Raw genomic sequence first — 27,038 nt, 5'->3', positions numbered from 1 at the left:
AGTTGATTTATCAGAAACTTGAATATGGGGTAAATATTGTATGTCAGAAGCAACCATAGTAGTGTAACATTTTTATTGGAAAAACGGTAGTTCTGTGGGATATTTGTTTGGAAATCTCATTGTTTCACAATTGAAGTGTGATAATAAAACTATATTACAAGTACCTGACCAGAATGAGACTAAGGTGGAAGAGAAGAGATTGGGGATCCTCTAAAATTAGGCCACGTAAGTTGTCATAGGTAATTTTAGTTAATCACAGAGAATAGTGGTGTACTTTATTAGGATATAATGTTGAAGTGATGTTTTTGGATAATAGACAATTTCTTGAAATAGTTCTAAAGCTGATAATGAAAGAAAATAAACTGAATTCAGTTCTGAGCATTAGACAAAAGCTGGTTCAGAAAACATGACTATGCTCTGCCTAAATTAAGCATCTGGGAAAAAAGGGGAAAGTCAGATCTCCTCTTGAGATTTTCAAAAAACCATTGTGATATAAAAGATATGCCTTAATTTTTTTAAAAAAATATTAAAAGAGTAGCATGAATACCAAAAAAGGAAGCCTAGAGATTTAAAATAATAATAATGATAATAATGAAATACCTTACTAGGAGCGATACTTAATATCATGTTGGAGTTGGAGTTTTCAGGGTTACCTCTCTATGTAAAGTCTAATAACTTTCTATTAGATATAATACACAAGTTAAATGGCTTTGTCCTGAGGAATAGTGGGTAAACTAAAATCTATTCTTAGATATCCTTCAATTTGGTTAGCTGAGGGTGTAGAAACAACTAATTATCTAGCCATTTTAATTATTTTTGTAAAATTCTGCATAAATGACAATCTCTAACATCTATTTAGAAGTGACTTTAGGACAGCGTTATGAGAAATTTAGAAAATACAAATAAAATATTGTAGATTTGTTAGCCTTTTAGCATGTGTTGAATATGGAGTCTTTTAGTATGTGTTGATTATGGTTTCATTTTTGCTGTAAGAGGCCAAGACATCCACTTAATGTCTCCTGTGGTGCTGAGGCTCCTTGGCTTTGTGAACAAACTTGGGCTCCCTGTAATAGGGCTTACTAGCGCATAGTTTTCTCCAGCCTTCAGTGCAAGCCTTTCAGCACTCGGATCTTCTTACAAAAACATGAGGTGGTTAGCTCCCATTTACTTACCGTTTTGAGAGATATACCTGTTAAACAAGGCTTTTTTCCTGTGGTAGCTTTCTCTCTCCTTTCTCATTCCTGGCCATTGCCACAAAACTGTCAGGTAGTTTACCAGACTTGCTAGAGCCCAGGACTGTCTTTCTGCCTGCTTCCCCTCCTGCCCCCCCACCCCCGCCAACACCCCCCCACCACCCCCAACACCTCCTCACCACCCCCACCACCCCCGCTTTCCACATACACACCATAATCGGAAAAATGCTTTCTTGGGTAATTAGGCTTCAACTTAGATACTTTCACATAGACTAGCTAAAGATTATCATTTAACTAACTGTAATTCCAAGACTTTGTAAGCCTAAACAAATAAGCTTCGCTGTTTTGCTTACTTAATATATATATTACGGTTTTAAAAAGTGAAGTCTTAAAATCAGTCAGAATTAATTATACTAAAACACAGAAAAGGTTACACAACACGTGAAAGAAAGTACTGCTTCACTTAGCAAGTAAATTGATGAAACCAAATGACGGTAAAGAATGAGAAATTCTAAAAACTTCAAATTAGTTTTTGATAAGTTCCTGCCTGATTGATCTGTCATACACAAGGGAAACTTTATATGCTTTTATATCCTTAACTTTTAAAAAAACATTTCAGAGCAGCAGTTCTTAGTGCCAGTGTGTAGGATATAGACCTGGGTTGAATGATTTTGATCTTATGATGAATGTCAAGTGCCTCTTTTTAATTTCTTAAAGATTCCATTAGAAAATATTTTCTGATAAATAATACTTTCCTTTTCATTCTACTGTTGCATTTTGTTTTTACAGGTGGTGCTTTTGTATACTCTCCTCTTATTTCAACAAAGCGTTAATATTTGAGTGCCTACTCTTTGTAGTGACTTGAGCTAGATCTTGAGGGATACAAGGCTGAATAAAGTATAGATCCTATTATCAAGGATAACAGTCTAGTGACAGTTTTATTTCAATTATTTCTATAGCGTCAGCTCTTGATATATTTTAACCACAGGAACAGCCAGAGCAGTCTAGACTCATTTCATTATTCATTGCTCTGACAGTGGCAACAAAGGGTATTGAATACTGATACTTGAAATTTTTAAATATATGATAATTTGGAGAGAGTGAAAAAAATTTTAACGTGAGAGACATACATTCATTATTCTAATTTAAGTATTTCTCAGTCATGTGTGTGTGCTCATGTCTTATTACTCTTAGTGTTGTGGCGACTAAGTACAGCTTCCTCTATATATGTTCTTTTAAAGAAAACTTTAATGCATTGTGTGCACATTTTTACTGACATGGCTCCTATTTGTACAGTATTCCAAGCACCTTCAAGACTGACAGAGCTCTCCTCTGCTGTGATACAGGTACATAGGGAGCTACTCCCACAGAGGCCTTACCTCAGAAAGCCAAGAGAAAGGAACGAATTGGAGGTGCATTGAAATCTTACGAAATGAAGACCACCATGTTATTTATGCATATATAAAAATGGGGGGACATTTTATCCTATATTGAGTTGTAAGGTTTTAGCTTCTTTTGTTTATTTGATCATGAAGCTTTCCCATATCTGCTTAAGAGATGTATATCATACAATTGAAAGCACAATAACTTAAAAAAAATTTTTTTTAAAGAGGTGATATCACAAAATTATGATATATATGTCTTTTTCTACAAAATATAACCAAGTCAATTATCTGGTTTCAAGCTAGTCCTTCTGCCATTAGTGCTACGTCTCTTCTCTCAGTCTTTTTATTTGAATATCTACTACGTTGTCTCCTTGTGCTGAATAAATGGTAGTAGTATATACAGGTATTCACACATGAAGTGTTTAGTGAGCTAATCAGACACTTTGCTGATACAAAAGTAAAAATGGGAGTTAGAGAAAGAAGTTACTGTGAGCAGATTCAGGGAAAGGCTTCATAAAAAGTGTGGGGCTTTTTGCTTTTGAAGGATGGCTTGAAATTAAATGATGGAAGTGGAAAATACAGTAAAGGGAACATATTGAACAAAGAATCGGGAACGGAGATTAGCATGGTCTGCTAAGGGTCAGGAGGCAAGGATAGTAAGGAGATGGACTCGTCTGAGGTATTACAGGTCATATAGGAAGGTGGGATAAGTGTGCAAAAGCCTTGAAAACTAGGAAGAAGAGTTTAGTCTTGATGTGGATGTGGTCAGTGTTAGAGAACTACACGTTCTTTGGCAAATATGTAACTTGATTGTAGCATTTTAAGAAGATTAATTCTGTAATACGTTTGCTTGAAATTAGGACCAGTTAGAAAGCAGTTCCAGTATGTCATTGCAAATAAGATGGCCTGGGTTGGAATAGTAATAACTAGTAGGATTGGAGAAGAAATTATGAATTAGAAGTCAGAAAGAATGAGATCTAGGAAAACGGCTTTGGGTTTGGCCAAGTCTCTAGTGACCTTTAAAAATGTTACTTTCATAAAAAGATGTAGATGGAAAGCAGATTTGTAGGATTCATGAGGAAATATCAAGGATATGGATACAGCAGTCATTGACTGAAGGCATTTGGCAACAAAGGGGAAGAGAAAAACAAGATGCTAATTAGATGGGTGGTAGATCTTAGAAGGCATTGCTTTAAGATAAGGGAGATAGCTAAATATTTAAAGGCAGAGCACATAGAGTCAATTGAGAGGACACCATAGATAGTGCGGAAGAGAATATAGGCTAACCAGTAGAGTAACACGTTTCTGTAGGTGCTGGGAGGAGATAAACTCCTGAGACAAGTTAGGTTATGGGTTTAACTTAAAAGAGATGGGATATATCTTCCTTTGTTATTTGTAAAAACAATCAGAAAATCTAGGAGAGAGAATGTGAGATTAGAGAAAATGAGAATAGATGAAGGTGCTCATATCAGTAATTATTGAATGCATGTTGTGTGAGAAAATGGGGGTGAAAGAGTGGAGTTGGGAACCTATAAAAAAAAAAAAAAGAAAGAAATTAAATGTCTGTGAGAATAAGCCTAGAAGTGCATCAGAAAGAAATTTAAGAATTGCTGAGTCAAGATAAGAATCAAATTTAAAATTTTAGAGTCCAGATATATATGGTTTTGTATGTTCCAGTGATTCAACACAAAGCATCAGGAGTGGACAAAGCAAATATGAGAGTTTGGTTAGAGGGTGAAGAAGGAAAGGACACAAAGATATTTAAGAAGACAAAACTGATATAATCTTGTGCCAGGAAGAGTCCAGTAAAGCAGGAAATATCCAGTGGTGCGAGTGTGTTGAAGGGAGTTCATTGATTTTAGGTTTTGATGAGGACAAAGAACAGGTATAGTATTGTTAAGGGAAGGACAAATTAGGAGACGGTGGTCAGTATGATGACCACTCAGTGCTAAATGACGAGTGAGAACGAGAGAAAGGATGGTAGATAGATGTCTAACATTAGGGCTAGAGGTTGGAAAGAAGGCAAGCTTTCGTTACCCCTGTGGTCTTTTCTCTCCCTGCTTTCCCTCCAGTCCTTTTTTGAGAGTACGAAGTCAGACTGTGTGAGAGAGAATTGCAGAAAGCATGGTATTGCCTGGGGGAACTTGGATCACGTTTCCTATAAGTTGAAGGTGATTCAAAGGAAAACGTCCCACAGTGGAGTAAACATTGCTTCCTCAAAGCACAGTAGGAGAATGTGAACGCAGAGTGCAAGGGAATGCCTGGGAAAAGCCAGAGATGAGATTGGACGGGTGTACGTATGCCCAGTGAGTGTGTTACTTATGACATGAAAGGTTTAGACAGGGAGTAGGTGTGCCATATGATGAGTCCGGTAGCTTGAGGAGCCCATATTACAGGTGTGAACTAGTTTCTCCCAAGCTTAAATGCAAACTGGAAAGAATCAGCTTTCCACCTACATAGGGAAAGTATCTCTTCTTAGTTGGACTAGGTCATTCTGCTTTAATTATATGACAAATTGGAATTAAAAGCAGTAGATTGGTGAAAGTAGAGAGAACTTAAGAATTTTATTATAACAGGTTATAAAAATATTTTGACAACTTTCCCCAAAAGAGAATGTGCTTTGTAAATAGACACAAACCTACAAGTTATTGAACTCAGAGATGGAGATATAGATATATAATATATATTTTTTTCTCATTCAGTTAATAGCAAACATGCCTACTTTGGAAGCATCCTTAATTTCCTGACTAAATTAAAATCCTGCCTGAAGTCCTACTAAAATATTTTTAAATTCACTGGACTTGTTCCGTATATGTCAGCTAAGATATCACCTGTGACATTTAAAAATGATAATGCTTCAAAGTATAAGTTATTGCTTAAGAATGCTAAGTTTGTGGAACCATGTTGATGGATTGAGAAGCCGCTGCTCCTTGGATCTCCTTACTGCCCTGTGATTTATTAGTGTTAGCAACCTTGTATTGCTAGGCATATTAGACCACAGCTTCTTTAACCAGGAGCTTTTTCTAAAGAATCACTCTTGGGAATTCAAGATTCATTAAGGTGAATCTACTCTGTTCTGGTGCTTTGGAGAGTATACCCTGGGTTTGAGTTATATAAAAATCTAGTTCATACCTATCAGGTACTTAGAATTGAAGGCAAGCTTAAGTAATATAAGCTGCTTGAGAATTGTACAGAAGTACCTAGAAGTTCCATGAACCAGCTGGAAATTATTGTACTTGAGAACCAATCTATTTACTCCAGCTTCCTTCACACGAGCCTTCATAAGGCAGCTATTGACTTGACTTTGTTCTTAGCCCGCCTCACATTTTATGGTTATTTTCAAGGTTCCTGGAAGCTCCAACCCAACCCCTAAGAACATACTGTGCTTAGAACAGTTTTGTTGTTCCAGCTCCAGTTTGGTCCTAAGACCCACTGTTGTGGAACACCCCAAAAGGTTTTTTTCCCCTCCATATAATTTATAAAGCCTTTAAAGCACCCAGTACCTTTTTTTTTTTTTTTTTGGTGAAATTCACATAACATACAATTAACTACTTTAAAGTGAACAATTTGGTGGCCCAGTAGGACTGTTCTTTAATTATCTTAATGTTAAAATTGAATAAATAACCCACTGTGGCTGTGAGAATTTTGGCCTGTCCTTGTTGGGGCTGTGTGGTAACAGCTGCATCTAGACTGGGGTAAAAACGTTTAAAGCAACTGTCTGAATAGTTCTTTAGTGGTAATAATAGTCCTTCTGTCTTCATGACATTTGATTAGCACATCACCTAAGAGAAAGCTTTCTTAGCAAGGGAAATAAATAAGCCTGGCTCTGTGTCTGGGGTGAGGTTGAGTGTTGTGTGTGTGCATGTACATTCGTTTATATATAGTAATTTTCATTTAAATCCTCCACTTAGTGAATGTGGCAGAGGAAAAAATCTCAGACCATCTCTCTGTGACTTTCTCTAAAGGTTTTTGTTTTTAAAAAGAAATTAAGACCCTGTTTAAATGCAGCAGGGTTACAGTACAGGTGCCCACTTCACCCCTGGTCATGCTTTATCTGAACAAATATTTTCATAGCTTTTTCTCATCAATTTTCACTTCCACTACTAAGCATATCCATCCCATGTCATACTCTTTTGGAAAACCTAAGGAAAGGATAAGAAGAAGAAAAAGACGTTTTAGAATCATGAAATTTCAGAGCTATGAAACATATAGTCTTCAACAATCCACTTTTAAAGACCAAATAATAATAACGCTATTAATAAACAAGGCTCAGAAGGATTGTGATTGCCCATAATCACATTCTAACCACAGTTTTATGTTTTCCTAGCCCTCACCCTGTGAATATGCTTTTGTATATGTAATTCAAGGAGAAAAAAACTTCAAGGTTCAGAATATATCTCTTCTCTAAACTTTGTTGTGTCTTACAGTTTATTTTAGTAGTTCTCACAAGTCAAGGGCTTTCAACTGTGAATATCAGTGCAAGTAATGAATTGAAGACTTTCAGATTGTGTATCTGCTGGCAACTGTTATTACAGATCCTGTAAGTTGTTAAAACAGCCTTGTGTTAAATGTGGCCCAATGATCTTGGAGTAACTTTAGTGGGGGGGAATTGTAAACTTGCAGGTACTCTTAATGTAGACTTAAAGTACAAATGTCAGAACCAAAATAAACAGTAAAACAGGTGGAGTTAAATTAACCCAGCATTTTTCTGCAGTACCAAAGAGCATTTAAGGATCAACATGCATGACCACTAGACTGGTGATATCTCTAATATTACAGAATGAAAAAAATGCTTACAGTAATGGCACCAAGATGTACTACACCCACACTAAAGGGGTGATTTTAGATTCATCTTTGAAGAGCTACTATATGCTACACTATGTAAAATGATAGCATATCTGCTGATTTTTTTTTCAATCAAGGAGGTTGTTGTTTTCAGCATAATGAAAAAGAGGGAAAGCTCCACAAGGATTTAAAGATGATAATACCATCATCATCTCCAAGAAGAAATGCAGGAATGCTGACTGCAATCAACTTTTGTAGCCTAGTGATGTTTCCTAATATGGTGAGATCTCTTCCCAAGGACTATACTAGCGTTTATACTCTGTTATCAGTCTTGGGTACTGAAATAATGTGTCTACGGAGCAGAACATAGTGATCTGGAACATTACTGGGATGTTTTTAAACATTGTCGTTTTATATGTTGGCATTTGCAAGAAGACTGACACCCTGAAACCATTCATTTTTTTCCTTTACTACATCTATAAATTGAGTATTCAGCTTAAGGTAAAGGAGGCCCTGGGTTATGACTTCATCAGCAAAGTAGGAAGGTTTCTTATTGGCCTTAAGCTGAGTGTTGGGCTACATACCATTGTTGCACTTATGTTTTCTCTATTAAAATACGTTTTTATGAAGTTTGTGATTATGGATTACTGATATATATATGCCCTATTCCCTCATCCCTCACTTAGGGTATGATTTGCTACCAGGTATGGGTTTTTTTTGGTTTGTTTTTTTGTTTTTGTTTTTACATCTAAACTATTAACATTCACTAATTAACCTAACAGTGGCCTTCCCCAGCCCCAGAGTCACAAATAAGAATGACATTTCTTGAGTCTTAGTGTAGTCAATGCTTCAAAACCTCACCTGTATTTTAAATGGTAGGTGATTGGAATGAAGCTTATTACTAAAATAAGCAAAGATCTTACATAACTTCCAAATAAATACCTACAGCCCTGCAACCTTTGTTTTAGAACATGCTTTCAGGTTTTAATTCCTGACCACCTGGAGTCTTATTCTGATAGTTTGTACTCACCTCTCTATCCAGTTTCTTTTTCTTTCTTTGGACAAAGAAGAAATTGTTTCTATCTCCCTGTAATTTAACCACAATTAGAGGGGGCAGTCTTGACTAGATCTTAATGTGCACTACCTATGTGATTACCCTACAGGATCCCTGACAGGCCTGAATTTTCCCATTTCAAAGGAGAAGAAAGTGCTCTGTCAGGCTGCTGAGTGTTTACTCAGAGTCTCTGGTCATTTACCTCCCAATTTCCTTCTCAGTAACTGGTCTTATTTCCAAACTAGCTTTTGATTTTAAGTGATCATATTATTTTTTTCTTCTCTCTTTAAAATCAGAACAGCACATTTAAACAGAAAGCACAGTCTGGGTTTGGAGTAGATTGAGTAACAAGTGTCAAATTGGTAGACTTTTGACATTGTAAGATTGGTGTTATTCACTTTCTCCTACTTCTAAGTTATTCTGGCTCTTTAAAAATACATTCTAGACAATACTACTAAAATTCAGTGTTTCACAAATACGTGTGATTTTTAATAGAACTAATTTTTTTTTCAGTAAAATGTTAGTTCTAGTTCAGTATAAACCTGGATATGGTGAAATAGAAATTGTAGTTTCTAATTTATATTTAAGATTGTATTCATATGATCTTCCTTCCCTCGTTCCTTCTTGCTTTCCTTTCTTCTACACTGATTGAGATTTGGTTCTGTCAAGACCACCTCTGGCATTCTTTTGCAATTGAACTATAATAAATCATAGCGAAGGATGGACACTTAAATAAGTATATTTCAAAAATGATTTTTAAACTAAGGCCCCTTAGTGAACTGATGGTAAGCATATAGCTCTTTAAATTCATCAGCATATAGGCCTTTTGAAATGCTTTCCTCCACAGGAGTATCATCTTTTGTAGGTCTGGAAAGGATGCAGTCTACGCTAAGTCTTTCTAAATTGAGGCATAATTTGAAAATTGGAAGCAAAAAATTTCTGTATTTTCCCCAGTATATGAATAAATAGTAAGGAGGAAGAAGAAGCAAAATAGTCTTATTTTTTTTTAAATCATACATTTCACATAGCTAAAAAATAAGTAAATTTCAAATTTGCATTCTTGTTTTGAAAAATCAAATGTTTATTTATAAAACAACCTCAAAACAAACTTTAACAAATATCTCTGGTTTGTGAAAATAGTGAGGAAGAAAGATGTATGCTTGGTCTGTTGGGTTGGAAATGTTTATTACCATGACTATACCCGTATCTATGTCATTTAGTTTCAGGATAATGAGGAATTTACTTCGTTTCCTAAAAATAATCTTTTTTCTAAAATTAAGAAACAAAGCAAATGATTATTTTAATGCCTAAAAGCATACTTTCTAAAAATAAAGCTCAGAGTTGGGTTATGAAGAATTTGTCAATTAAAATCATGTTTCAGAGCATGGATAATTTTAGTCTTCTTTTTGGGGGATTTTTATGTCTTTGATAGAAACCCTTAAGATAGGAGCCATCTTTCAGAAAAAGATGAGACTGATCTTCACTGTCAAAAGTGAGCTGTGTAATCAAATGGAGTAAAAACTGGCTATATGTTTTTTAATAACTTTTAGAAAATTTAGAAATCTTTTAATTTGGAAAATTATGAACATCAGAAACCTTAGGACTTTCAGTAGACGTATAACCATATGGGGATTTGCTGCATAGGCAGCAAAATACTTTGGTCTCAGTGCAAGTTCCTCTTCAGGCCTGAAGAGGAACTTATACTCGCATAAAAATATCTTATTGGCACTAAACGATCAAAAGCTATCACTGCTTCGTTCAGAATAGCCAAACTCCAGTGATCCGTTGAAGAAATACAAAACAAGCAGAGCAGCAAGACTCCTAGGAAGCTGCTGCCAAATGTTGTAGCATCCAGCCCCAGAGAAAATAATACAGAGTAGATACTCGATAAATGTTTGTTGAATGAAAACTCATGGTTGAGAGAGTAATGTTAGTGTCTGATTATTATTTCTGGAGGTCTGCAAAGCCTGGATCTGGATCTGCTTTGTGTTAAATCTGGACTTCTGGAGACCTTAATTAGATTCGTTTCCACATGAATTATCTCACCTCTTGGTTGAACTGTGGCCTTCAGTTCAGTGTTAAGATTCCCCTCACCACTCCATGATCAGTCCTTCTCTTCTATCTTCTTTACCTCTGAACTCTGGAAATTCAACTCTTGACTGATCCTTATTTTCCCAAGGATCACACATTGCTCCCTCCCTTCACACACACAAACTTTAAAAATTTCACCTAACCAATACTTTTCTTCCAACCCTCCAATTTCTCATTTGTGATACTCACAAATATATATATATACACACACATACATATACATACATATGTATGCACACAATTCAGAAAGTCTTTCTAAATAAATACCTTATTTTCCAGAACTCTCTGTGTGGGTAATGAAGAGCTGTTTGGGGAACTTAATACTTTCCTAAGTAGGGAGCTCTCTTTAGGGAACTTATAATTGTTAACGAATTTTTTCTCTTGGCTAAACCAAAATCTTTTTTCCATTTATACTTCTTGTCAAATATGTGAAGGCAGTTTCCACTTGTCTAGTAACTACTAGACATGGATGAAACATCCTTAGTCCTTTTAACCTTTTCACACCTAACATGGTTTCTAGTTCTCTCTGTAGTCCACTTCTCCTCTACACATATTTTGGCATGACAGTGAATGCCTTTTTTTTTAAAATAAATTTATTTATTTTATTTGTTTATTTTTGGCCGCGTTGGGTCTTCATGGCTGCACGCGGGCTTTCTCTAGTTGCGACCAGGGGCTACTCTTCGTTTAGATGCGCATGCTTCTCATTGCGGTGGCTTCTCGTTGCGGAGCACAGGCTCTAGGTGTGCGGGCTTCAGTAGTTGTGGTGCACGGGCTCAGTAGTTGTGGCACACAGGCTTAGTTGCTCCGCAGCATGTGGGATCTCCCGGACCAGGGCTCAAACCTGTGTCCCCTGCAATGGCAGGCAGATTCTTAACCACTGCACCACCAGGGAAGTCCCTGAATGCCTTTCTTAAAATATGAAGCTTACACTTTAATAATCCAGACGTGATTAGATAATCTCCTTTTTCATTAACACTGTTCTTATTACTAAAGTTTGTATATTCCTTTAGAGTTTACAGAGTCTTTTTATAAAAATATCCTGTGGGGTTATTATCCCTATTTTGTAAATGAGAAAACTGAGGCTCAGAGTGGTTATCATTTGTGATTTGCTCAATGTCATACGATTGCTAATTTAGACATTTCACATCAATTTACATGGTCTTAATGTTACCTCTTTAGAAGTTCCATTACCCAATTGTTATATCAAATGATATAAGTAAAACCACTAAACCTTTTTTCATACACATGACTGGTTAGATCTCTTCCATCCTACACTTTGGTAATGAATTTTTTAAAATCTGAATGTATACATGTTAAATTTTATGTGTTTGGATTTGGTGTAGTTAGAGTGTATCCTGTTGTATATCACCATCTTACAAGTTTATCATATGAAAAACTACGTGGTTATAAAGTGATAGATAAATGTTATTAGTAACAGTAATAACATTTGTGTGAAGATTTTAAGAATTTTAATTTAAGAATAGTTATAATTTTAATTATTGATTCTGTCATCTCGAATTGGTTTTCTGTTTGCATATTTAAATAAACTTTGTAGGTTTTGTTAAATATAATAAAAAGCATGGAGTCAAAGATAAGCCAAGCACTATCTCAGGAACTTTCAGGCTAACACACGGTATCTTTTTTTTTTTTTTTTTTTTTTTGACTAACACACGGTATCTTAAATTCTGTGACAGTTCATCTAAACACTGCTGTCATCCATGCTGTACTTTACTATCGTATACCAAAAGGTTACCACTAGAAAACTTTCCAACAACTGCTGAATTCAACATCTATTGTAGTTATGACAATCCTAGAAAGCCTGTCCAAAGGGTAAATTACTTTTATATGGCTGGTTCTTTATGGAAATGCATTTTGGCTTTCATTGATCACTCTATTCCATTTGTTGTATGGGATTGATGTGTCAGTGGGATGGAAGTGGAGTTTAGCTGCAAAGTGTTTGAGTTTGGGCAGGCACTAGAAGAAGAAAGGAAATGGACCGTAGCATCTAGAAGGAGGACATTTCCAGTGGAAAACAATTGTCAGTAGAAGCTGCCTCCATGACTGCTGTTCCACCTCAAAGTTAAACTTCCTGTGTATTTCATTTGGAAAGGAGCTGAGGTTTTAGCCAAAATGCTACATATTATTTCTCACAAAAAATGCCTGCAAACGTAAGCAGTAGAGCAGTGCTTGCTAAGCCTATCATATTCATTTCTAAAGAAACCATCCATCTTCTAATCTGTTTCAGAATTTTCCCAAGAAGTCATTTTATAATTATGTAGCTTCTAGAGTCTGCCTTTTCTTCCTTTCCCGGCACTTCTCTTTCTTTTTTTCTTGGCTGCGTTGGGTCTTCATTGCTGTGCACGGGCTGTTTCTAGTTGTGGTGAGCAGGCTTCTCATTGTGGTGGCTTCTCGTTGCACAGCACAGGATCTAGGCACGTGGGCTCAGTAGTTGTGGCATGTGGACCCTAGAGCGCACAGGCTTCAGTAGTGGCACGTGGGCTCAGTGGTTGTGGCACAGGGGCTTAGGTGCTCCACGGCATGTGGATCTTCCCGGACCAGGGATCTTACCCGTGTCCCCTGCAATGGCAGGTGGATTCTTAACCACTGCGCCACCAGGGAAGTCCCGGAACTTCTCTTAACAGTGGTTTTGTGATGACATCTGTGAGGATTAATACCCTGGAATAGAATCCATTTTGCACCTGGAAATTTTAAACTTATTTAAATTGAATAGATGTTCTTTTACTGTCTTTGCATCTCTTCTGACTTACTATTCTCTCTCCACATTACTTAATCTGTCCTTTCTGGTTTGAGGATCATGCTGTTTTATAAAGAAGATGGAAGGAAGCAAAATGAAGATGGAACTACATAGATCTGGCTTTTCTCAGGACTTAGCATTATGACAGGCTGAGCAGTGGCTTTTCCTAATTTTCTCCTGTTCCAAACTTAGCTTTTTTTTGCCTTCAGCATTTTTCACAAGCTTCAGATCATTACGGATTCTGATTTTAATCCTCAAGGATTACGATACTCTTATCTACAGGTAGGTTACATAACTCTATCCAGCTTTTCTAAGCTTTCTTTTCACATCTTATCCCATGAGATTCTCCCTGCACAAGAACTGGTTTCTTTAGATTTCGCCCCAATTTCTTTTCCTTATTAGAATTATTTATTGCATAGTCAGAATGTTCATTATTTTAGCATCTTCTATAGCCTATGAATCACTGCCTCCTGTAACCAGGGGACCATCCTGACCTACCCTTCCTTTTTTTTTTTTTTTAAACCTTCTTTGGAAAGATGTTTTCTCAAAAAAAACCTGGAAGCAAATGTTCAGGGCTGTTCATTTAGGAAACATTAAATACCTCTTGAGGTTCAGGTTCAGGAACTATTCACTATATACATAGAGGATTAAATCAAGGCCCTTTCCTGGAGGAGCTCACAGTCTAGGCGAAAAAACTAATATATAAACAGGTGAATGCAATACACTGTGGTGATTGCAAAAGTAGCCAGGATGCCAGCCAGCCAAGAACTCAGTCTAGTTAGTCTCATTCCTTGCTTCTTAAAGTCCTAAAATTATGTCACATACTCTTAGGGCTTCTATTTTTAAAAAAATAAATTTATTTATTTATTTATTTGGCTGCATTGGGTCTTCACTGCTATGCGCGGGCTTTCTCTAGTTGCGGTGAGCGGGGTCTACTCTTCGTTGTGGCGCGTGAGCTTCTCATTGTGGTGGCTTCTCTCATTGTGGAGCATGGGCTCTAGGCACGTGGGCTTCAGTAGTTGTGGCACACAGACTCAGCAGCTGTGGCTTGCGGGCTCCAGACTGCAGGCTCAACAGTTGTGGCACATGGGCTTAGTTGCTCTGCGGCATGTGGGATCTTCCCGGACCAGGGCTCGAACCCATGTCCCCTGCATTGGCAGGCGGATTCCCAACCACTACGCCACCAGGGAAGTCCTTAGGGCTTCTATTATATTCACAATAGCCAACCTGTTCTTTGTTGGTCAGAAGTCCAGAATAAAATTTTCCCTCCTTGTTTCCAACTTGGGAAAGAGGGGTGGTCAGGAGGTGAATTGTCTCAGATTTATTTTCTTCTGGTAGATTTAGATCTCAGAGATGTCAGGGTGGTTGACATCCTCCAGGTCTCTGCAGTTTTATAATTCAGTGAAATCATATTCTGGTGGATGTGTATATCTTCTCCTGGATGATAAGTTCCTTCAGTCGTCCTTGGATGTCCTCACGGGGCTTTTGTTCATAGTTCTCAGTTTTGTGCTCACTTAAATGCTTTCCTCCAAGCTTCCAATTTCAGATTTTATAGATTTCTTATAATGGATTTTTGTCCCTCCCCATCGTTTAGTTCTGTTTCTTGGTTCCATCTAATCCAGTTTATAATGCTTCTAAGATGTATTTATCTTCTGCATTAACTTTTTTTTTTAAATTTATTTATTTTATTATTATCATTATTTTTAAGCTGGTGTTTTTTTGGGTTTTTTTAAATTTATTTATTTTTGGCTGTGTTGGGTCTTCGTTTCTGTGCGAGGGCTTTCTCTAGTTGCGGCGAGCGGGGGCCACCCTTCATCGCGGTGCGCGGGCCTCTCACTATCGCGGCCTCTCTTGTTGCGGAGCACAAGCTCCAGACGCGCAGGCTCAGTAATTGTGGCTCACGGGCCTAGTTGCTCCACGGCATGTGGGATCTTCCCAGACCAGGGCTCGAACCCGTGTCCCCTGCACTGGCAGGCAGATTCTCAACCACTGCGCCACCAGGGAAGCCCAGCATTAACTTTTAAGTTTACTTTTTCTTCATTCGATGTACAGCTTTATATATAGACTTCTTTCCATAGGTATTTTTGCCTGTTTTTTTTTTTAAATAGATTTTACTTCCTTAGATCCTTCATAAAGCAAACATCTAGATGTTTTCCTGGTTCTCATTAGATGGTCTGATTCTTCCCCCAAAACAAACATAGATCCTCGTAGGAACATTCTAGAAGAGAAAAGTACACATTGTGTAAAACACATCTACATATATCGTGCAGTGTTCCTACTGTATTTTGTGATTAGCTGCTTCTCCTGCTCTCTCTGTATGGAATGCCGTTTCCCTTTTCCATATCAGCTTCTCTTCCCTTGAGCTTCTCCAGTCATCATTTATCCTGTATGCAGAATGGCAGAATTGTTCATTTCCTTCTTTGTGCCCCACAGGACTTTGTTCATACCAGAACAACACTTACTGTCACATGGTGTAGTTGTTTAAATGCGTCTGACCTCCCCTTCTCTTGGCCCATGAGTCCTGCCAAGACACGGACTAGTTGGTAGTGTGCTCAGTGGTGAGAGCAAACACTTTGGAGTCAGAATGGGTATGATTACTGACTTCAGCACTTTTGAACTTTGGCAAATTCTTTAAACTACCAGAGTCTACTTAGTCTCCTCATTTGTAAAATGAAACTACTACTTAGTTCATTGGATTGTTGGTACTAAGGTAATCAAGTACATCAGGTGCATAGTGAGTGAGTGAATAGTGTCTAGAGTAGAAAAATGGATAGAATATAGCTAATAGGCCTGTTTACTATCCTGTACACATAATATTAGAATATCTTTTCTTAAAAGCATTCCTTATGTATTTTGGTGCATTGGATTTTAAAAATTATATTTGCTTGTGTTTTGGCATCTCAAGCAGTATTGAAATCATATCATTTTAGTGGCCTCTTTTTTCAGAGAGGCCTTTTGGGCCCCCAAATTTAGCTCATTCCTGCCGTCAGAAAGATTTGCATCTTTTTTGAGAGAACAGCTTGATTCGTAGCATTATACAGATGTGAAATAAATAGGATTTTTTGGGGAAGGTGGTTTTTCAGCTCCTCTCAAGTTGGATCTTTGACTCAGCAGATATCTTGAAGCACATCAAGTTTCTAAGACACTGAGCTGCATGCTCAAGTATCTGTAAAATAGCCTATTGCAGGCCTTTCCTTAGAGTTGTGAGAGAAGATGTGAGTACACATAAGGGTGTACATACTGGATGTCACAGCACAGTGTGCTGCCACATGAGTGCGGTTCAGACCACAGTGCTGTCATCCAGAATGATCTGAGTGGAAGACTTGGACTTTTGGAAGATTGAGTAAAAATTAGTCAAAGAGATTGGGAAAGCATTCTAGACAAAGAGAAAGGCAGGAAGTAAAGACAGAGTCCAGAAAGCCTAAATCATATTTAGCTAATCCTCAAGGCCTCTCTTTTCCTGTTTATGTCATTTCTACTTGTTCTGCTAGTGGGAATAAAATTTGACTGTTTTTTGTTAATACTTTGTTCAAGTTCTTCTGTTCTCAGAACTCTTTTTCATTGAGTTCTTAGAATTTTTCACATAGTTTAATCTCTACTTTCAGATCTATTAAACCCTTAAGTTTTTGTGCCCCAGCAAATCTGCTCTGCAGTAGTGGTCTCTCTTGCTTTTTATAATAAAGCATAATCCTAGAAATTTGAGGGTCAGTTCTTTTTGTTTAAGTAGCATAACACTTTTTCATAAACAAACTGATTTTATAAATCTGTTTGAAAGAATTCATTCACATTTTAGTTAATAAATTGAAATGATTTTTGTGACTGTCCTAAAGAACAACATGCCTATGTCATGAAGGCTTTAAGTTCTGATAGGAGAAATTTTGTGTGCTCTTTAAAGTTTGGTTTTACATATAGGACAAGCATAATTCATTTATATTTGAGTTGCTTAGAGATATGTTGAAGTTTGAGAAAGTTTAGGCTTTCTTGAAATCATATACTGGTGGAGATGGACTCCGTCCCCAAACTCACAGGAATTAGTATCTAACAGGGCTGGGGGCAGAGTGGGGAGTGTAGTGAGGGGTAGAGTGGCTGAGACAGGCTGTACTGTGTGTCCTTCTAAAAATGCATGAATATTTGAGAGTCTCACTGGTAAGAATTAACCATAATGGGAACTAGATTTCTGATGGACAACCCCTTGTACCAAGAAAGATTTGTTTCACTAAGCAACCTACCTATTGGAAGTAACCTCTGGCTTTGAACTGTAAAGGACAGCGGTGAAGAAAAGGAAGATAAAAGCTTGTGAGAAAAAAAGATCAGATTGAAGGCTGAGGCTTTGGAAAGTAGCTATGAGATAAGGATTAAAAACTGATGAACAGAAGAAACTCTTTTAGGAATATTTTGTGACTGGAACGCTCAGTGACTACTTCCCAGTTGGCGTAGACTGCTACCAGAAATTTAACTTGAAATAAGCGGTCTCTGGTCCTAGGGACTGCAGTCGGGAATGGAGTAGCCTAAGGATCAGGGCCGAATATGTGAGCCAGTTGTCCCTGCCCAAACATGAAAGTGGACAAATTGGTGGATTTGTGACTGTAGTTACATCTAGCTAGTTTAATTAATAAGGCCTATGTGTTTATAATAAAAAGACCTTGTGGAGGGGTACCAAAAAGAAGGTAGAGGCAAAATTCCAAGCGGAGACAGAATCCCGACCTGGTGGTATAAACTGTATTAGAGGAAACAAAAACTTGGAATAGCCTTTTGTTTTAGGGTTCCCCCTTAAGTGTGCTTTATTTCACTATGTTGTCATTATACATAGATCTTCTGTCTTCCCTCTTAGCAGATCTTGTTTTTCAAATGGAATCTTATGTGCTACCCTAAAATGGAAATAGATGAAATCAGGAGGTGGGAGGGATGTGTTATCCTACTACCCTGTCCCCTTCCTCCCCAGTGGCTCCTGAGGTGGTTTTGCAGTCCGTGAAACCAATTTGAAAAGTGTTCTTTTAGGTGAAGATTTTATGCAAGCCAGAAAAACTCACTGGCTTGTCACCAGTGACAATTTATCATAAGGAGCAGATTTTCCACAGTCTTGTTCTCTGTAGCAAAGTTTTACATTTTATAACAATATATTGCAGTTAATCTGAGGAATAGAAGGGAAGGAAATCCACTTGACCGCTATAATGTGTGCTCTTGCCTAAGCCATTCATCTTTTCCTGCCTTATGATTTTCTGTGAAAGGCCTGATATCAGACACAGCTTAATTTTATTTTGTAATATAATCATTGCTTATAAAATGTGTATGTGTATTTCCTAGTAAGTAGTTAGACTAGTTTAGTGTTATGTAAAAATACCAAAGATAGTTTTAACCTGTCGTGGGTTTTTCAGGCTCAGGGCATCTATGAATTTTAACTGCATGAACTTAACTCCATGAATGAAAGACTGCAACTCTTGTTCACCCACCAGCACATTTCCACACGTGTGTCTAACTGGCCTCTCTTTTTACTAAACTTTTATAGCCTTTGTTAATCATGTACAACCCCATGACATTTCTTCTGTTGGTTTTTCAGGTTGTGGTTATTGAGCTTTTCCCATATTTGCATTGTCTCACCATCTAGACTTTAAGCTCCTTGAGAACAGGAGTCATGGCTTAAGGGCTTTGTCCTCCTTAGACACTGTAGGCGTTCAATAAATAGTTGCTTTGACTTTTATCTCGGCAGCTTTAACACATACATTTTTTGTTGTTGCCATTGTTGCTAAAATCTAGACTTGTCAGCTGCTTAGTGAGCGATGATTGACTTGTTATGGACTGGGTGTTAGACTACCAGCAAACTGGCAGAATTTTAACCATAATTTCTTCTTTAATAAAATGTGCTCTGTGCTAGGTAAACTGAAGTATACTGGTACTTCTTACACAATGGAATATGAGAGTGTGGTATATGGCATTTTGAAAGTACTTTAAATTCTGTCTTTGAGTTCCACTCTGAAAAATAAAACTACTACAAACAACTTCACCCGCTCTCCTGCCCTCAAATTATTTAGAACCGAAACAGTGGTTTTGTACATATTTGGAAATTATAAATTAAAATTAATTTTTTAACATCTTTAAACATATTAGCAATCCTTTAAAAATATACAGTCCTTCCCTAATAATGTATTACACTACCACTAATTAAATACTTTAAAAATAAAATTAGTATCATTTAGTATAAAGTATGTTCAGTGACTTGATTTTCATTGTAGTTTGCTTATGGAAAGTTTAAAGGGCTCTCTATGTCTTCTTTGTCTTTGTACTGTGTTGGTGGTGAGAAGGCTTGTTAGTTAGATTGACTGCACAGTACCTCTGTGAGAATACCGGCTATTATCCCTCCATTGCTAGGAGGAGACTGTGGTGCACGAGCCAGTTCCTGGCAAGTGAGAAATCTTCTTACCTTGGCTTTTTGGAAACTACTATCTATTCAGTATTGAGTATTAGAAAAAAATTGTTGTTAGGCACCTATCAAGTAATAAATGGTCTTCAAATTGCTTTCCCTTCTCTTATTTTATCCTTACGAGAGAAGAAAGCAGATGTTATTCTTATGAAGCATACTAAGAGACTTACTTACATGCTCAAGGTTATATTAATTACGGTTGCCTTATACAGTCCATCTGCAATTTTCAGCCCAATGTTTTCTCCATTAGACCTACGGACTTGTACATAGTGAATCGTATGCCAGTGTGAAGTCCTATATAAATAAAGGGAAATGAAGTTGCATCAGGTTGCATCCAAGTGTCCTGTCCTGGTACTATTTAAAAGGAAACGTGTATTCGAGTGGAATTATTTAGAGCCCTAGAAACAAAGGAATCAGCTTCCTTTGTGTCAGTGGTTATCAGCCAGGGATAATTTTGCCCCCGCCCCCCCAGTAGCCGTTTGGCAATGTCTGGAGACATTTGTCATTGTCAGAGTTGGGGGTGGGGGGTAGTTGTGCGCACACTGCCGGCATCCAGCGGTGCTGCTAAACATCCTGCAGTGCGCAGAACGGCCCCCTCACGACGGGGAGTGAATTACGTAGTCCAGAATGTCAGTAGTGCTCAGGTTCATCAACCCTGCTGTATGTATTGCAAGGAATGGAATTACCAGAAGCCCTCTCAGCCAAAACAAATTTGGGTCAGAGGTGGGGTGGGAGGGTGGGCAGGGAGGTAGAGGAGGTGATTTCAAGTGTGGCTATTGAATTTTTCATGGGGTTAGCATTTATCTGATTTCCTTTTTCTTGCCCCTTCTTTGTGCCAACACTTGGCATAGCAGTAGTAGAGAAAACAGTGAAGAAAACTTCTTTTCTTCTTGTAAACTACTTAGAATAGTGGTCCCATTCCCAGAGCTAATGAGTCAGTCCACTTCCTCGTGACACTCGCAACTTCACTGTAAACCAGTCCTCCATGCTATCAGGCTCCCAAGATGTCTAGGCACATGACTTTGTTTTTGGCAAGATTGTGAGAATTACAAACTAGCTAATTTATTCCCCAAGGTATCTGATAATCATAGCTCACCTGGGAGGATCTAAGTTTCTCACTGTTTCTGTATCATGCGCCGTCTGTGAATGTCTTTGGCTAACATACTCTTGCTTGATTTCATTAGCCTAAAATCAGAGAAACAAATATCTTTTTTTTAAATAGATGTTATTTTTTTAGAGCAGTGTTAAGTTCACAGCAAAACTGAGTGGAGAGTACAGAGTTCCCATATATCCCCTGCCTGTGAACAAATGTCTTTCGATTTTATTGTAATACTGATTTTCAGATAAACTTTATATAAATGCAAATGTTATTCTGTTAATGCAAAGTTCCTTAGTTCCAGTTCTCACTAACTGTAAAGCAAAAGTAAGGAGAAAATGGGTTTTACTAAGTTATGGGTTTTTTTCTTTTTCCCTGTGCAGTGAAAGAGGGAACCTCAAATCATCTGCATAGGCTTCTTAATTGACTTTGTCTACCTAAAGTTCAAGAGCATTAATCTTCCTTAAAATTTTCCCATGTAGTTGTACATCACCTTTTTATATCAGGGAGATTTTATTTCCCTCCTGTGAAGTTTTCCTTGTTTAGAGATCAGTTTTTGGTTAATTGAAAACAAGTTAAGTTATTCAGTCTGACAGTGTGACTACTTTAAAGGTTAGGATGTAGCCACCGAACCTTCCTGTAGTTGAGGGTATTCTAGGACTTTATTAGTGTCATCTTGTTAATGCCTCATGCAGCTGGAGTGGATTAGGGGGTGGGGGGAATTGATGATTGTGTTGTTGATTAGAATTTTTCTCCCCTGGCTGCAAATTCCAGTTTGTTCCTTTAGCGAAATATTTCTCCTACTAGTCATGGCTGATGGACATACTGTAATGTTTCCGTGTTTCTTTTTTGCTTCCTTTTCATCATGGGTCTCACAAGCCCCTGGGATTTGCCTTAAACATTTAACCTATTAAAAAGCCAATTAATTGTCTATACAAATATAAAGTAAATAGTCTATACAAGAGTGAGAGCTTGGTGTTACTAAAAAAAAAAACAACTCAGGGTCTGGGTTTCAGGTCTTGACGGTACAAGTCATGTGACTTGTGCAAATTATTCTAGAGTCTATTTCTTTATCTGTTAAATGCACACTATTCCCCCTGCTCTGCCTACCTCACAACATGAGGATCAAATGAAATAATAATGGACTATGAGAGTGCTTCGTGAATTGTACAACACAATGCAAATGTCAGATAGGATGCAAATAGAAGGGTAAGCTTTAGGAAATTACACTGATTGTGAATTGGAATTTGGTTTGAAGAATTTATTTTCCTTTCTGTTGACTAGTCTGTAGAGTGTAGATTGTCTTTTCTTCATCTAAGTAAATTCAGAGATGACTTTTGTTGCATTTGATTGTAGTTTTTTGTCTTTTTATAAATAACATCAATAGGGTTAAAAGCTTCACTTGCTGAAATGTTATAATTTGGCATAGGTTAGTGATTGGTGCAAAGGAAACATTATAAAAAGAAAACTCTGAATTCACCAAATAGCATAGACTGTACCTGATAGAATATGGTTACCATCGTCGCCATCATCATCATCATCATCATCATCAGTGGTGATTTCTCATCAATTCTGTAGAACCAGATAATTTTCTATGCTCTTCTCAAAAACCACGGTTGGTAGTTTGACCTACTGTCCTATTTTCAATAAAACAATTATTCTAAGTAGTAGTTGCACTTTACGCTTCCCCTCCCCTCCCCCCAGCCAATTAGTTATATACCATGTGGATTCTGGATGGTAGTAGATCAAGTGAATTTAGTCCCAATTTATGAAAGCCTTTTTATCTTGATAGTGTTTGATCATATTTGATGCTATTTGTAAATAGAACCAGAGAACTAAGTGTAGGACTCCAGGACTTGTGTTTTAAATGATGGGTAGAACTGTAAGAATAGAGTGGGCAGACTGCTGGAAATGATTCCATCCAAAAGGTAGCTTCGCCCCTGTCTCCTTGGCCTTTGTGACTAATGGAAAAATACTCTTTTCAAATTCAAAAGCCTATACATGACTGCCTTTCTCCTCTGAAATACATGATCAGTTTTATAATCAGGAAGAACTTAATTATTTTTCTTTTTCTATTGGCTTATGTTTATTCTTCATAAAATGACTTTTCTTTCATTTAATGGGCTCAGAATACACTCCTATATTGAACTTTACAGGCTTGCTTCTTTTTATAGCGTAAATCAGCTCAGCTGGCTAAATGCCCCACTAACTGAAACTTTATAATGTAGCTGGAACTAAATTGTGCTCTGGAGCATTGAGTCTTTAGACTGGATTATTGACTTACAGATGAAAATGGTAAAGAGTCTGTAAGAAGGACAAGAAGCTCCCTCTCCTGATCCTTGAGCAACTTTTTCCTCACTTATTTCAGGGGCTCTGAGCTGATGAGCAAAATCCTAACCAAGTTTATCTTGCTAGGACAACCCATTTTAAATGCTCAATAAAGAAAGAATAATTCTTCTCCCGCTAAACAACTAAAGGACAACATATGTTTCTAACGTCAGCTTTTTATTTTTTTTTTTTTTATCTTTCATTTTTTTGTTGGTAAATCTCCCAGACAACAGCAGTTCTGTAGAGAGTTTAAATATGAAGGAATGGCAGGACGGGCTAAGGGCACTTCTACCCAACATTAACATCAACTTTGGTGGACTGCCCAATTCTTCTTCCCCCTCCAACGCCAGCCACAGTGCACCAACGTCCAACACTGCCACCACCGACAGCCCGAGTTGGGACAGCCCTGGCAGCTGGACAGACCCAGCCATCATCACAGGTAACTTTCTCACTCCTTCAGCTCCACTGACTGCCATCAGTTTGGTTTTTAGCACAGATTAACTAAAAACAAGAGGTCTCTTCAACGTAATCTTCCCAAAGCCACAAGTGTGTAGTAGCTTGTTTCATTCTCCGGGGTCACGTAGCCTCAGTTAACTCTGTTGGCCTAGTTGTGTAACGAGGCATTTGGTACCTAGGTTGCTTCTTTTGGTGTAAGTAGGCGCTAACATCTGACAGAATGTGTGTATTTTGTAGGTCTCACAGTACAGAAGGATCTGACTTATCCTCTCAAAGGAACATACTCCACTTTAAAAAATAAAGCTCTCTATTATAAGGCTATCTTGTTTATGTATCCCTGTTAGAGAAGGAGAAGCACAATTGGGAAATAACATCATGCAATCCTGGGGACTCATTGTGGCAACTCTGCCTCTGTGACAGTGGGGGATGATGTCTGTATAGTTGAAGAGGAGGCATGGGTTTGTGTGACAATAAATCGTGGTCATTGTGGGTGGGGAATAAAAGGAACATAAGACTGAGAAGGTCTTATTTGGAAGGAGTTTAAAATTGTAATTCTTTGTTTCTTTTTGGAGAAACTAAGTGCCTTAAAATTTTTTGTTTGATGAAATTCTTATGCTTTCTGCACAAACTCACCATTTTCCTTCTTGTTTTCTTTTCTCTCCTTAGGTATTCCAGCGTCTTCAGGAAACAGTTTAGACTCTCTTCAAGATGACAATCCTCCACACTGGCTCAAATCCCTTCAGGCCCTCACAGAGATGGACGGCCCCACTGCTGCTCCATCACAAGCCCACCACAGCGCCCCCTTCAGCACACAGATCCCTTTGCACAGAGCCAGTTGGAATCCCTACCCTCCTCCTTCAAATCCTTCCAGCTTTCACTCGCCACCCCCAGGCTTTCAGACAGCCTTCAGACCCCCCAGCAAAACCCCCACAGATTTGTTACAGAGTTCAACACTGGACCGCCATTAGGGAAAGAGGAGAATTCATTAGAAAATGCAGGATTTGTCCCACCCTGTTTTCGCCCTCTCAGCCGACCCACAGCTCCCTTCTCATCTCTTATGTTCTGAAGAATCCAGTTCCTGTCAGTTTTGTTTCTCCCTACCCCCAGATGCAATGCGATCGCAGGGTCATTACCATCTTTTTTTTATTGTAAAAGTTTCTGTTGATCCAGCATTTGAGTGACACTGTTGAATGTTTTCTAAAAATGCCTTTTTAAGGAGGAAAGAAAAGAAATCAAAGGGCAGTCTCAATACTTAGAAAATTACTGTTTGTCTGTTGCGCATAATAATGACATAATCTGCTTAGCAGAAAATGATGATTAATCTATAGGGAAGGTGAAGTAAATGCATTATCAACTGCAGAAGTTTGAAAACCAGGTTGATTGAAATGAGATGGCTAAATGCATGGGGGAAAGCAGTGGTCCTGGCATCCATCTTGTTTTCAGCTTATCACTGTTGCAGGGAAAATGCTTTTAATTTAGTTTTTAATTCTTTTGGCAAGTTGATGGAGAGGACTTGATTGTGTTGTTAAGCAAAAGAATTTATCGGAAGTTGATGGAGAGACAAATTGATCTGCGGTAGTAACTGGCCTATTGCTAAAGAGTTTATAAGGAGGGGAGAAGTGATTTTTTAAAGGAGAAAAAAAATTTTTTTGGCTTTAGATTTAAAGTAAATTCAAATGTTTTAAAGAAAAAAAGTATTCACAGATGTAATACCTATGCATAATATAAGAGCTGAAATATAAGTGATTTCTTCGATCTTTCTCCTCTGTCAGAATCTTTTTTTCTTTTTACCTTAAATTCACCTGACTAAGGGCACTCTGAGATAGCACTGCTCTGGGGCCATCTGATCACCATCAGGAGCAAATCTCTGACGACCTTGCCTGCAGCTTTTACTTAACCCTGTAGTTTCTGGACATTTGTGCAGTATTGAAAAGACAGGAGAAAAGAAAACAGAAACCTGGTTATAACCTAATGCTAAAACTAAAAAAAGGAAATGTACCTCTTTCTTCAGAATTAAAACTAAAATCTTAAATAAAACAGAAAACTTGATGATGACCCTTGGGTTGTTCTTGTTTTTGTTTTTCCATTTTATTGCATGTGAATTTGAAACATTTTGTGGTGACAGTCATCAGGTGTTTCCATTGATTTTACATCTTCAGCAATAGGGAGGATGGGTTAGAAGAAGAAATTAGAAAAAAATTCATTTTATTGTCGGTCGTTGCCATCTCTGAAGGTCAGCCCATCTTATCTATCCTCAAGAATTCCTCTTCCGGTGGCTTTCAGCAGAAGATGCTTCTTTGTGCTGTTGTGTTGTGCAGACCAGACCTTCCCAACTGAGAAGCCTCATGGGCCACGAAGGAGCAGATAGGCTGGGTTGTGCTGAGATGTTGGTTGTCTCGGGGAGACCTGGCAGCCCCAGCAGTCAGGGTGCCATACAATTAGCAGCACGTGTGAGTGCCACGACGGGAAAGAGATCAGGAAACACTGATAGAGGAAACCCACAGAGAAATCTTTCGTGACCAGCCATTCTAGGGAGTACCTAATGATGGAGAGATGGTCACACCACTAACCAAAAGAGGGTACCAGGTTGCGAGGAATCTGTATGATTTGGGTTACATTCAGAAGTCCAAAGCTGGAGTTGGCATATTTCCAGCTACATCCATTAAGGGGATCTTTGTAGGATGAACTAAGTAGATCTTTTAAATTTTACATTCTGTGCTTTCAGATTGATTTTCTCCTTCTTACATTTACTCTGTACTTCAATTTGCTACCAAAAAAAATTTTTTAACAGTTTTTGAAAAATGTAAAGCAGATTGTCTCAAATAAATGTCTCTATAGACTATAGGCTTCCTCTGGTCTGTAGACTTTGCTTCAGTCACCTGAATCTTCACATTGTACTGGAAAATGGTGGCCCAACACACAAGCAATATCAGGTAGTAGTGAACTGTAATCAAGGCTTTGGGGGATTGTAGGGGGCAGTTTGGATATTCCTGACATTGGTATATCAACAAAAATGTGAAGGGAGGGAAATTCTATTTTGCGTGGCTGTGCTGTGATTGTGCGTATGTTTAATGAATCATACAGAAGACTTTATAAAATATGCAAATATCATTTAAAGAATAATAAAACAGTAAAAACCAGTGTGCCTACCACCCAAGTTAAAAATAGAACCTATAATATCTTGAAAGACCTCCTATCTGTCCCTTTCCAATTTTATTTCCTTTACTTTCCTTACCATCCACAAATCACCATTGTCTTGATTTCTGTGCTGATCTTTCTTTAGAGTTTTGCCACTTCCATATGTACCCCTGGATAATGCATTGCTTTGTTTTAAAAAGCTAAGTAGCAAATCAAAACTTAGCTGTGTAAGGGAAGGGCAGTATTGTCACTATCAGATCAAGGCTTTTAGGAGAAGGTAAATTAAACAGATTCCTTAGGTCATAGTTTGGGTTTAGTTTCTCTGATAATTTATAAAAG

General features: G+C 37.8%; 1 protein-coding gene across 5 annotated transcripts in view; it reads left to right on the top strand.

Annotated features, from left to right (window-relative positions):
• CNOT4 (CCR4-NOT transcription complex subunit 4) overlaps positions 1-25,600 on the top strand; it is a 140,721-nt gene extending 115,121 nt beyond the window's left edge. For 3 of the 5 annotated variants that reach the window (XM_068549513.1, XM_068549511.1, XM_068549512.1), the window contains exons 11-12: positions 23,332-23,544; positions 24,228-25,600. In XM_068549513.1, the coding sequence (XP_068405614.1) occupies positions 23,332-23,544; positions 24,228-24,529 (515 nt within the window). In that variant the 3' untranslated portion in view covers positions 24,530-25,600. The remainder of the gene's footprint in view (positions 1-23,331; positions 23,545-24,227) is intronic. The other 2 variants (XM_068549515.1, XM_068549514.1) reach the window with 1 other exon arrangement.
• The last annotated feature ends 1,438 nt before the right edge of the window (positions 25,601-27,038 follow it).

The sequence above is a fragment of the Eschrichtius robustus genome, chromosome 8 (genome assembly GCF_028021215.1).
Source record: "Eschrichtius robustus isolate mEscRob2 chromosome 8, mEscRob2.pri, whole genome shotgun sequence".
Taxonomy (NCBI): domain Eukaryota; kingdom Metazoa; phylum Chordata; class Mammalia; order Artiodactyla; family Eschrichtiidae; genus Eschrichtius; species Eschrichtius robustus.
The sequence above is the reverse complement of the archived record's forward strand: the minus strand, read 5'-3'. Positions and strand labels throughout refer to the sequence as shown.